Raw genomic sequence first — 13,326 nt, 5'->3', positions numbered from 1 at the left:
AGTTAGACATATGCACAACAAATTCTTTACGCTATAGAGATCATAGGAATATCATAAACCTTATACAGTTATCTTCTCGTCAAACGTCCACTTAGTCCTATTCAATTACTTCAGGATTTCAGTTGGCACAGATAATGTAGTTTTATAGATATATACTGAATTTACTCCCAACGGTAGATCTTAGTACCAGCTAGTATGGAGACTTGAGGATATTTTTTTTTTAAATTATTATTTATCAGTTAACAAATGAAAACTTCCCTCGAAGTTGTCTCGAAAAGACACGTCCAAAACCACTCTCTTTGGGAGTTTCCAGATTGAACCTAATTTTAATATTCAGCAAATTTTAGTGTAAAGACACTCCTTGAAGGATATATTAAATTAAATTTGTTTTTCTTAGAGCGAAGTCCCCTTAGGCTGTCTGTTCTGTCCACCAGGGGGAATCTGTCCCAACGGGAGAGGAGATTAAATTATAAGATACATTAACATTTACAAGGTCTGTGAGTTTGTTTTTATTAAATTAAACATAATCCTGCACAATGGTGATTCCTTGATACTTACTAAGTGTATTTCTTTTTTTCTTGTTATTATTATAACAGATATTGTAGCGAAAAGGGATTTGGCTGACTTGAAGATTGTATGTTACTATTCCAACTGGGCGGCCTACAGGCCTGGACTAGCCAAGTTCACACCTCAGAATATCAACCTCTATCTTTGTACCCACCTTATTTATGCTTTTGCTGGTTTAAATAAAGATTTTGAACTCAAACCTTACGATCCGTACAATGACATTGACCAAGGTAATATTGAATTTCAGTTTTTAATGCTATGTATACATTAAGTTAATATCATTTAACACGTGGCAAGGTAAGATTTACTCTTGCATTTTTTTCGTTTAATTACTTTATCATAAGACAAAATGTAGTTCTTATTTCTTTCATCTTTATAGTTTTAGCTTATTTCTTTCATCTTTATAGTTTTAGCTTATTTCTTTCATCTTTATAGTTTTAGCTTATTTCTTCTCTCTAGTCACTTTAGCATAAGGAAAATTGAATTTTAATCTCTTTCACTTCTCTAGAAACTTTATCCTAATGCAAGATGTTTTAGTCTCTTTTGTCTCTCTATTTTATCATGAGGCAAATTATAGGTTTAGCCTCATTCATTTCTCTATCCACTTTATATTTTGTCCATATTTATCCACTTTGTTGCTAGGTATGGCTGAAGTTGTAACTTATTTTTATCTCTTAGAATCTTTACGTTACGGTTGGATGAAGTATAAATGTATTTCATCTTTTCATTTATTTGTTAATAGATAAAATATAACTTTGATTTATTTGTTTTATTAAACCTATTTACGTCAAAGCATTTTTCAAAAATTCGTTTACGTTTGTAAAAGCATGCTTTTGCTTTTAGCCTAAATGTAGCAATAGTTAATCTATTAATCCATCTATCTATCAGAATTTATTAAGGAATCGGAATTGACTATAATTTTAAAGTAATCTGCAGGCGTTTGGGGACTGGCTTTATACTGTTCTGTACTACAGGTGTGTGTTCACTGTTCTCTACTACAAAATGTAAACATCCATCAACAATTTTGTGTTTTTTGTGCTGTTAGTTTTAGTATTGTTTTATCTTTCTTTCTATGGCACTTAAATCTCAGCAGCAATACCATAAGTAACGGAATGTTTAGTAAAAATTAATTTAGGTAAAACAACTTATGGTACAGGTTCTACTGAAAAAAAGTGCATAAAAGTATTTTATCACAAAATGGCTACTTTTGGATTCCCCTCAAATAACTGTAAGCAAGAATGCAAGTTATTCTGATTACAAATTTATTGAGAGACATTATTAGTATACGATATTATGTAACCACCAAATTAATAAATACCCCAACTAGCTATTATAAAGATAAAGTTTTGATACTTGTAACTAATAAATACCACGAAAGAACAGTATTATATAAAAAAAACAACTTTTATTTATTTAGCGAATTTCAAAGGTTCTTGACATTGAAGTTGTACATAATCTGGATGTATCTTTTTTGTTTTTTTAATAATAATTAGATACCATAAATTAAGACAATATTTCAATCCTAGTGATCACTTAATAGATAATTATTTTTACAAGTACACTTCTGTTTAAGAAAAATTTGTTTCATTCATAAAGGTTGTTTATATGAGTAACACACTTCGTTGCGTAAAGTTTTCGTGCATGTTTCATACTGTGCTGAAAATGAATAACAGATGAAAGACAAGTGTTCTGGTAGCTTTGTTTTAACTAATAACCTAATGACTCTGTCCTTAAATTTTAGGAAACTACAAGAAATTTGTTGGTTTGAAATCTTACAATCCAAAGTTGAAGACTATGATTGCCGTTGGAGGGTGGAATGAAGGCTCCAAAAGGTAATTTATTTTATATCATATTTTCTACACTATTGTTTCAACTATTATTTTACAATATTAAAATATGGGTTTTAATTTTTTTGGAATGGGTGATGGGCTTTGTTTCAAAGTGTTTTGTAATAAATTCCTAAAGGTTATACACGTCGCATTTCCCTTTTATAATTGAACTAAAGTAATATTATATTAACTCACAAGATGGGGATTCACGATTATTAGATCACCAAGTAATATTACATTAATCCGCAAGAAAGAGACATACAAGCAAGTAATATTACACCAACTCGCAGTCGTCAGATTGCCAGCGCACGCTCAAATTTTAAGTAACTAAATATTTTAAGACCCTTTTTGTAAAATTACTTTTATCGCATTAATAATAGTAATAGCGCAGCTATATAAACAGTCTTAAATATCTTTGTTACCAAGATTTTTAACGCTGACTAATGATGAAAATCGTAAGATATCTTCAGCGACAAGTGGTAGTTTTCTAGATTAGTTTGTTAGTCTGTAATAGCTCAGTACTTCTTATTTTGAAACATCAATCATATTGGCCTTAGTTCTGATATGCGTAATATTTTATTATTTTAATCTTATATGTTAGAGGTTGTGACTATCTGAAGAAAGTGTTTGTACTTTTCTCGAGCATACGGTGTTGATTGTGTTTACTTATGAAATTTATGTACGATTAAGTATGTTCGTATGAGAAATGTGGATCTTCTTAACGATGTAAACGTGTGGGTAGGTGTTATGTGTGTTTGCATGAGTCTGGGTGTCATTGGATATATTTATTTATACCATGTATGTATTATTGGATATGTTTATTTAGACTATGTATGTGTGTTATTGGTTATATTTATTCAAGTAATATATATGTGTTATTGCTTATATTTATTTAGATTATGTAGTCTCCATAATTTTTGAGTAATAAAAGTCAAGCCTAACAGTATTCTTATAATGGTAAAACGCAACATTTGCGTTAAATTGGCAGCAGTGTTTTTGTTTTGTTTTTTAATAGAACACAGACCTGACAAGTGGCGTTATATAATCAGACAGATTTTGGGCCAAGAACAACTTTCTTTTATTAAATCTTCTAATATTCGATATATTCTTTCGTTGTCAAATGTGCATTTGATTACTAGCGCACATACAAACACACTTCTGGCCAATGAAGCGTTTGGTTTGATTGTTTATATCTCTAAGGCATTACATCACAATAAAGATGATACTAAATTTTGACAAGTATTTCTTTTCTAGCTACGAATACATTTCCATAAAGAACATGACAGGTATGTGACACTTATTATGTCCTTTTGGAACTCAGTCGTACAGCCGTATTTCTGTGGACTTACAATGCCAGAAAACGGGTTTCGATATCCATGGTTGGTAGAGTTTTGGTGTAGTTTTAGGCTTAACTCCAAACAAACAACTCCTCAAGGTGGATTCCTATACGTGGTGAGGGGACTTTAAGACAAGGTATTTTAATTTCAGTTTACTTCCTCTGGGATCTAAATACCAACCCACGTGAAGAAGAGGAGATGATTTTGGTGAGTAAAGGGTCAACCCCAATACACCACTTTGGCCTTGAATTCCTGTATACGTTTGACCTTGGGGTTTCCCTCCAGGGTCAGTCAGCTGTACCACTTAGGCAAGGGCCAACTGTGTATGAGTGTTGGACTTTCTCAACGGGTGTTGTGGACATTGTGTCTGACCCTGATGTTTGGGTATAATGCTCACGAAACCTTGGCATTGCTGCACTGTCCTTGTTTGTCATTGTACTGCGTCTCCTTGTAGGGCTCAGTGATGGATGAGGTCAGTGAGCACTGAATCTTTCTTCTTTTATTATGCATCTCCCAAATCTAAATAAAACTAAAATAATAAGAAACAGCTTATTGGTAAACAACCATGTCTTGAAGACTCTGAAGAGCAACCTTCACCTTGTTATACACATGCAACTGATTTACTCATAATACATTCTAAGTCACCCATCTGGGGACATCTTAGTGGAAACATCCATCCCTAAACACACTGAACTCCCCTTATATTCGAAGACTATTGGGGATATACCCATTTCGGGTACTTCCCAAGCTACTTTGGATTCCTCAAGTGGAGTTATTGTTGAGAAGGTTTGAAGAACATCTCTGAGTCATAGATCTTCGCTGATTTCTCCACCCAAGAAGTTTTTGCAGTGAGGTGTATCTACACTCGCGTGGACGGAATTATGCTGTCTACCAATGGTCTAATTTTGACATTTATGTCACCAAATTCACCTGCTACTGTCAGTGAGTTACCTGAACTGTAAGGTACAGCCATATATTCCCAACCCTCTCTGGTGTTTCCAGTATCAACGGATTGGTCATTTAAAGACATCATGTCATGGTTTTTTTGACATCTGCTCTTTCCAGTAGCAAACACCATAATGTTTATGAGTGTAATATGGACTTTCACTGTGTTAACTGAAGTAGCTCTTACCCCTCTTTTGTTCTTGCCCTAGGTAAATGGAGGAGAAAGAGGGAAAGCATTTGAAAACGGCTCACAACATTTTTTATCCCAAGGCTTGGACATTATTGTTCCCATCTCCATCTTGGACATATACTGCTGCACTACATTTCACTGTTTCACTAAAAGGGCAGACCGACCTCTTTGTGTCTCTAACAGAGTCGTTTACAAACCATGTGTTGAGTCTTTTGCTCTCTATGAATAAATGTGTTAACAAGTCCACGTCTACTCTCGTCTCTGTTCCCACCATTCCTTCCAGTGACTGCTCGGGTCCACTTTCTTTGGTCAAAGCTTCTGGCGCATGTTAGCGTCCATCTTCTTTTGACCAAAATTTCGAACGATTATTCGTTCGCGCCCTTAGTCGCTGAAATCCAAACCTACTGACAGAGACCTGTCTATTCGATCCAAAGCAGAATCCATGGAGGTCGAAAGACCTACTGCTAATAAAAAATGACGTGGTCATAAACCAAAGGATTCTCTACCCAGTTCTTCCCCATTTTACTCTGAATGACATTAAAACCTTGATTGATTCCTGTCATACTGTATGTCTTTCCTTACAGGAAACATTTCTGAATCCTGTCGACACAGTCATCCATCAGCAGTTTTCTTTATACCGAAATGACAGGTTGTGTGATAGATGAGTGCATGGAGGGTATATTTGCCACTTGATGCACTCTTGTAGGCAGTTGCTATCTGTGCTTCCTTGGGTCATACCAACACTGCTTGTTCTCTCCACCTGTCTCTCGGAGAAACCTGTGATAAATTGAACCCTGATGCTCCATTTAACAGCTGCCGTCTCCCCTTTTAATCGTGGGGGACATTAATAGACATAATCCCCTCTGTGTTCGTGCTGACATTGATGTAAGGTGTGGTTCCATAGAGCATATGATATCGGATCACAACCTTTCTCTCTTCAGTACTGGTTCTTGTACTTATTTTCAAGTCAATCTTATGCTAATATTTATATCACTTTTCTTGGAGGGTAGACAGTGACCCACAAGAAAATTATCATTTTCCTATAATTTTGAGGGAGGCTGGTCGTGGTCTATACCACTCGACCTGCGTGCCTCGGTGAAAGTTGAACTAGGTCAACTGGCCCTCTTTCACTGCTATCTCGAAACTTAATCCTACTGTCGTCTGTATGCCATCGATAGACGGCTGCATGGCAGCAATGACTAACTGTTTTGTCCAGGCATCTACCCAATTTTTTCTCAAAACCTCGACATGTTTTACGCGGTATTTTTGTCCGTGGTGGAGTCCTGTCTGCCAAATGACACACAAGATCAAAAACGAGTCTGAGATACCTTATGTAGGTGTTCACACTTTCAACCACATCAGTTTTCAGTGGGACCGTGCCCATGCTTGGCAGGTAAGACGTCAAAGCCAGAAGGAATCTTGGATTAAGTTCAGAACTAACATCACCAGTTCCAAAACCATAAGACAAGATTTGGGAGGTCAGTGGGCAGTATACTTCCATCTCCCTGTCGATCTTACTCTCTGACGGCTAGGAAGTTGCTGATGCCCAGATCATTGCCAATATGCTCAGCAAAAGTTTTTCTCTTGTATCTAGCGTTTCCGTTTCATCCCCTACCATCAAGTCTTTACCCTGGTGGAGCTCATGCTTACTCTTCATCAATCTGGCAGTACATCAGGCTGACCTGATGATATTCACCACAAGATGCTGTGCCATCTCTCTTCTGCCTCTCTTACTATTTAATCTCTTGGTTGTTTTTAACCAGATCTGACATGAGAATATTTTTCATGGTACTTGGCACCACCTGGTTATTGTCCACCCTTTATCTAAGCCAGTGAAGAATTCCAAGGTTCCTTCGAACTACTGTCTAATTGCTTTGATGAGATGTCTCTTTTTCCTATCATTGCAAACAGGCTGTACGTCGACGACTCTCACATCTCGTTTCAGTCGTTGAGCATGAGGTTTATTGAGCAGTAGTTTCAGACGACTCTCAGTTGTTTATTGAAGTGGACCACAGCAAACGGTTTTTACCTTTTCTTTCTTTAAACCGTTTGCATGCAGTTTTGTTGCAAACATGGTATTCACCCTAATCCCGAGCTCTGTCTCGGTAAAGTTGTTCTTCCTGTAATATCTGGGACAAAGTTTTGAGGGTTATCTTTGACTGTAAGCTGATCTTTATTCCACACTACACGTCAAGTATAAAAGGGCACTGAACATCCTTCGTGTCCTCTCTTCCACTTTTTCGGGAGCAGCTCGATGTTCTATGCTAAAGCTCTATTATGCACTCATTCGAGGCCCGGCATGGCCAAGTGGTTAGGTTGCTTGAGCATCTGGGGCTTTGGCTCTGCACAGAGGCATTCTGCACTTCTCCAGTCTATAGTTTGTACACCGAGTCTCACGAACCTCCTCTTAACCTTCACTGATAGCAACTTTCTTTACTTTATGTTTCAAAACGTTGATCCTTAACCACAGCATCCCACCTGGGTCTGTGTCTTCCTTCTTCAGTGGGCTGTGTTTTTTTCTGAATAGACGGCCTGCCATTCTTCTTTTTGGGCCTGAATTGGGTTTGGTCTCGGATGACGTTGCTGTGTCCACTAGTCGACCCAACCCACCGTGGCTTATTACCATCCCCACCTGTAACCTTTCTTTTACTCATCTGAGAAAGGCTAATACTCTTGATTGGAAGTACCGCATTCTATTTGCCGAACATTTTTCGAACCGCCCTTTTATTCCCCTTTATAGGGATTGTTCTAAACCAGGTGATTCTGTGGGCTCTGCCTTGGTTAATTGCGTTCAATGATTGGACACAGGATTCCCTCTACAGTTTTTGTGTTGACTGCCGAGTTGTATACATTAATTCTTGTCCTGAATCACGTAGAAGCTATGCAGTGCATCAGTTGTACTATTTATACCGACATCTTAGCTCTCTACTGTTTCTGGAATCACTTCACGTCCATTATAATCCTGTTATCGTCAATATTCAAAGCCGACTGGCCCGCTTTTGTTTTTTAATCTTCTGTTTCTACCCAGTTTTTCTGGATACCAGGTCACGTCGGTATTCGCGGGAACGCGCTCGCTGACAGCACAGATAAATCTATCTGCTATCATTACTGTGCCTGTCCTATATATGGATTAAGGTTCTGTATTCAAGGCTCAGTCAGTTGGCAGTCAACTTGAAGCGAGCAACTTGATAACAAGCTTTTCCAGATCAAACCTTCTGTTGTTCTTTGGCTATCTTGTTTCCAGAAGGATCGGAAAGAGGTAGCTGTCCTAACTAGACTACGCATTGGTCACAGTTTTTTAATTCATCGTTTTCTTTTACCTGGGACTGATCCACCAGTGTATGGCCTTTGTGACACTCAAGTCAAAATAGCCCATGTTTTACTCTTGTACCGTCGTTACGACTCTGAACGACAGCACCATTTTAAACATGATTTTTCCATTGGGGACATTGTCCACCTTATTTGTGTTTTTAAGTTTTTAAGAGCCATTGGCCTTTTAAATTCTATCTAAGTTTTCACCTGTTTTTTTTAAGTTTCTTCAGTTTTATCTTGATTAATTTTTATATTTTACAACAATTTTACTTTTACGTTGCTTTTTACCAGTTGTTTGGCGCAGGTAGACCAGCTGCTTTGCACCAATAAACGCAATCAGCCAAACAAAAAAAATTGTTCTTTTGGAAAGCCCGTATAGAGTCACTAAAGAAGTATATTTCAAACGTCGTTATCAGTATTATTGTGCATGATGTAATTCTTTGAACAGCTAGTTTAAACTAAGTTCATAATAAGCTATATTTGATGAACAGCTTGCTCTAAATATGTTCATGTTGATCTATATTTGGTGAAAACATTGTCTTAAGTAAGTTCATGATATGCTGTATTTGGTGAACACCTTGTTATGAACATGTTTATTCATGTAACAAGTAATGAAGTATTTTTTTGTCAGTTAAACTGAGTTCATGAATCGATTGATAGGTTTTCCCAGCTTGTTGCTGACTACACGAACAGACAAAGGTTTATTCGTAGTGCTATCCGCTACCTCCGGGAACATGGGTTCGACGGATTAGAGCTGGATTGGGAATATCCTGGATTTAGAGAAGGAGGTAACGACGGGGACCGGTATGGTTATGCCCAGTTAATTAGGGTAGGTGGAATAATTCAGAAAACTTAAGAAAAATAACTCCATAATAGTACTGGCTTCTTTTTCAAAGGTTATTTTAATCACGAGAAAAATAGTTGAATAATATTGACATTAATATAGGGCCCAAGATTAAAGTAATATAAAGTATCCAATAATCTTTGTTGATATATTTAATGTAATACCCTTAGTGATGATAGCCTTTAACTATAGTGGTGAAAGGTGTCGGTCATATCCTATAGTGCTGAAAGATTTTAATTATATCCAATAATGTAGGAAAGTCTTAGATATACTCTATAGTTCTTAAAAGCATTGATTATAATCCTAGCTACAAAAGGTCTAAAATATTTTTCTGTTGTTGGTTTTTAACTATCCATGAGTGAAAACTAGAAGCGATGCATCGAGTTTTTTGCATTTATAGTCTTAAAAAGTATTCCTGTACAAATTTCGCGTTTGGCAAAATAAATCTTTAATTAGGGTCAAGTAAAAGAATGCCCTTTATACTGTGTTTAGTAACCCTAAGTTAAAAACTCTGCTTTTACTTAAGGTATGTATCGGCAAAAACAAGCCTATACTATCTGCAAATCAAACGGTAAGAGACGCCAGGGGTCAGTATCGCAGCACATGCTAACGATCTTTATTATAACTATTGCAAATTGATACCAAGATTCAACCCACGCATATGTATATATGTTTATATTTATCAAGCTCCATTCTATTCAGTCTTAAAGATCAAAGTTGTGTTGATACTATTGGAACAAAACGTCACAAGATAGAAGTATTTAAGACTCATAGTGGAGTAACAGATTTCTGTTAATAACTTAATATGGAGTTTCAAAAGCTAAAGCCATGTCATTTAGGGTCAACACCTGTTTTATATATGAATTATACGAACAACATTATTGTATTTAATAAGTTTACAACCTAAGAATAAAACCGTGATTGTAATAAAAATACTCCCCTCCAACCTACACAAAGCAACAGGTGCACAGAAAACACGTGAGCGTATATTTTTTAAAGTACGGTTCTTCACGCTCATAAAAGCTTTAACTTTCTTTTGGTGAGTACTGAATATTGTATAACTGTGCCACTTAAGTTTAAATGTCTGTTCAATCTTCTGTGAATTAAAGAAGCCAGCTTTTCATTAGACTGAAAAACTTAATGTCAAGTTCTTTTTCAAGACGAAACGCCATCGAAATATTTCAGGCTTTTATGTTAAACGTAAGTTTTAAAGAACGAAATTCTGTTCTATAAAGTTATATACTGTTCAATATATAAAGTTATAAAGAAACGCAAAAGGGATATTTTTGTTATTTTAAAGAGATATATATGTAATAACGTTACAAGCTCAGAGTATGTGACGTTACACGTGTTAAGGCACTGATTGTCAGACCAAAATGACAATAAACGTTGTGCACTTTGAAAACGGAGGAAAACATCGGATTTTTCGCCAAAACGCATTCGTGTCCAATAAATTTGTTTGAGAGATCTGCATGTTCTGCAAGTGCAACATGTGCAAAATCCCTTTAAAACTGAAGGGTTCTCGGTTTCCATAGCTCAGTGTTAAGCCACCGACACGCAATACAGTTACGCCAAGACTGACTGAAGCACAACGCAACAACGCCATTAGTGGCTTTGAAGCAGGCGAATCTCGATCAGATGTTTTCAGAGCTGTGAATGTCCACCCAAGCACCATCACAAGGCTTTGGAATCGTCACCAACAACATGGAACAACTTGTGACCGTCCACGATCTGGCAGACCTCGTGTGACCACGCCCGCACAAGATCGCTACATCCGGTTACGTTACCTTCGGGATAGGACCACCACTGCGACGTTTACTGCCTCAACCATACCAGAGCTGCGTAGGATTTCCGATCAGACCGTACGCAATCGTCGACGAGATTCTTAGGCCCCATGTGCAACCCATCATGGTGAACGTCAACGACGTTTTACAACATGACAACGCCCGTCCTCACACAGCCCGACTCACCACTGTCTTCTTGAGACACCACAACATCAACGTTCTTCCCTGGCCCTCCAGATCACCAGATTTAAACCCCATCGAACATCTTTGGGACGAGTTGGACCGACGTCTGCGGCGGCGACAACCTCAACCGCAGACTCTACCTCAGCTTGCAGCAGCTTTGCAGGCTGAGTGGACAGCCATCCCACAGAATGTGATTCGTCATCTCATCGCTTCCATGGGCAGTAAATGCCAAGCAGTTATTGATGCTCACGAGGGGCATACTCGTTATTGACGTTGAGTGACGTTAAACTTCAACTAATGAGCGTAAACTTCGTCTTTGCAGACTTTGGATGTTCAGCAGTGAATGTGCAAAGTTGCACACATGTCATACAGAACTACCCGAAATGAACTTGTTAACAATATGTCTCAAATTTTGCCATTTGCGTTTCTTTTTTTGAAGAGTATATTTCAGAACGGTTGGTATGGATAATACAAGTTTCATTGATAAGAAGAGAACAACGTTTCGACCTACCTAGGTCATCTTCAGGTTAAGAAAGAGAGAGTTTGAACGTGACTGTTGTCGGACGTATGTCTTAAGGACGACAGTATAAACAGGTACGGGATTGTAGGGGGCGTTGGAGATTAGGTTATTAATTAGTATAGGTATAAAGGTGTTTCTTTATATTGGTTTAATTTTGGGTTTAGTTGCTGTATAAGTAGGACGTCTTTGATTTTACGTTTGTTTATATTTGTTTCCATACTTAATATCTGGGTGTTTCTATGGTTATATTGTGTTTATTTGATTTGCAGTGTTCAAAAAAGCGTGAAGGTGTTTTTTTTTTTTGTACTTTGAATCTAGTTTCCATTTTTCTCCTTGTTTCTCCAATATAGAAGTCGTGGCAGCTGTTGCATTGTATTTTATAAATTATGTTGGTGATGTATTTATCAGTGTATTTTTTACATAGTATGGACTTTAGTTTTGTACCTGGATTTTGAATAAATTTGGTATTTACTGGAATGTTGTGTTTTGTTATAAGTTTTTCTAAATGTTGGTTATTTTTTCGCTGCTGTCGAGAACATATGGTATGCAGGAACGTAAGTTTTTGTAGTTTTTTGTATCTTGGGATTTATTGTTGTTGGTCTAGAAGTGTGCGTACGATTTTTCCACGGTTTTTTGAGGAAATTTGTTGATGTTGATGAAGTGTTGTGTTATATTTTTATTTCATCGTTAATATTATCTGTTTTGTGGCTCTGTTTAGTTGTTTTCTTAATATGTCGAGTTTTTGTTTTGTTTCATGTGCTGAGTCCCATGGAATGTTTAATTCAGTATGGGTGATTTTTCTGTGGATTCCTGTTTTGAATTGTGTATCAGTTTTAGTAATCTTGAGGTTAAGAAATGCTATTTGGTTAGTTTTTTCCTGTTCACAGGTGAACTTAATGTTGGGGTGTATCGAGATAATGTGATTGAGAAAATTAAGTGTATGTTCTGTGGATGTGAATCTTTCTTTGCCCAGTTTCATTAACTTTTTGTTTTTATTTTGATAAGCCGTTTTCTTCTGCAATTCGAAAACTAAATAACAAAAATTTACTTTTATGTATTTAAATTTTAATTGCAGGAAACTCGTGAAGCCTTTGATGCTGAAAGAACACCTGCTGGAAAAGATAAGCTAATCTTGTCTGTCGCAGTGCCTGCTGGGAAAGATTACATTGATAAAGGTTTCGATGTTGCTACTATAACCAAGTAAGTCGACTTGATAAGTCGACATTCTCTTTTCACAGATCAATGGTGCTATGGTAACCAACTGATATTGCACTTTATTTTTTACAACTAAATCCTGGTTCCGTACAGTAATGGTGCTACTGTAACTTAGTCAGCCGAAATGTCTCATTTTTGCTGGTGTTATTTCTCTATTTTCTTAAGACAGTGCTTTTACTTTAACCGAGTACGATGACATATCAGGATTGTTGGTATAGCTAGGATATTTTTATAGCGCTAGTGTTACCAAGTGGCATTCTTTATCATTGTTGAATATTGGAATTTTCTGTTTTCATCACAATAGAACATTGAAGAAGCTTTTAAAGAGAGACTCGTATCTTGGAACACTGAACTTTTCATTGAATCTCTAAATATTTAGTTTTTATATATAGTTTTAAGTTGTATCATTTTGCTCTTAGCAGCGTGTATTGTTTAGCCCAAAAGCTGTGCTCAGCAGAAAAGTTTACTTGTAACTAACAATAATTACAATTTGTTCTAAGATTTCCGTGGTTTTGTTTGTATCTAACCTTCCCATATTTAGCTAAATCCTTCCATACATCTGGTGCTTCTTTTATTAAAGGTCTCCCCCTTGCCACCTAT

General features: G+C 36.7%; 1 protein-coding gene across 2 annotated transcripts in view; it reads left to right on the top strand.

Moving 5' to 3' along the window:
* The window catches only part of LOC143233222 (uncharacterized), a 50,399-nt gene that overhangs the window by 23,678 nt on the left and 13,395 nt on the right, over positions 1-13,326 (top strand). For both annotated transcript variants that reach the window (XM_076469204.1, XM_076469203.1), the window contains exons 3-6: positions 597-797; positions 2,309-2,399; positions 8,841-9,009; positions 12,587-12,711. In XM_076469204.1, coding sequence (XP_076325319.1) covers positions 597-797; positions 2,309-2,399; positions 8,841-9,009; positions 12,587-12,711 — 586 coding nt within the window. The remainder of the gene's footprint in view (positions 1-596; positions 798-2,308; positions 2,400-8,840; positions 9,010-12,586; positions 12,712-13,326) is intronic.

This window comes from Tachypleus tridentatus, chromosome 12 (assembly GCF_004210375.1).
Source record: "Tachypleus tridentatus isolate NWPU-2018 chromosome 12, ASM421037v1, whole genome shotgun sequence".
In the NCBI taxonomy this organism is placed as follows: Eukaryota; Metazoa; Arthropoda; class Merostomata; order Xiphosura; family Limulidae; genus Tachypleus; species Tachypleus tridentatus.
This window is presented reverse-complemented; position numbering and strand designations above follow the sequence as displayed.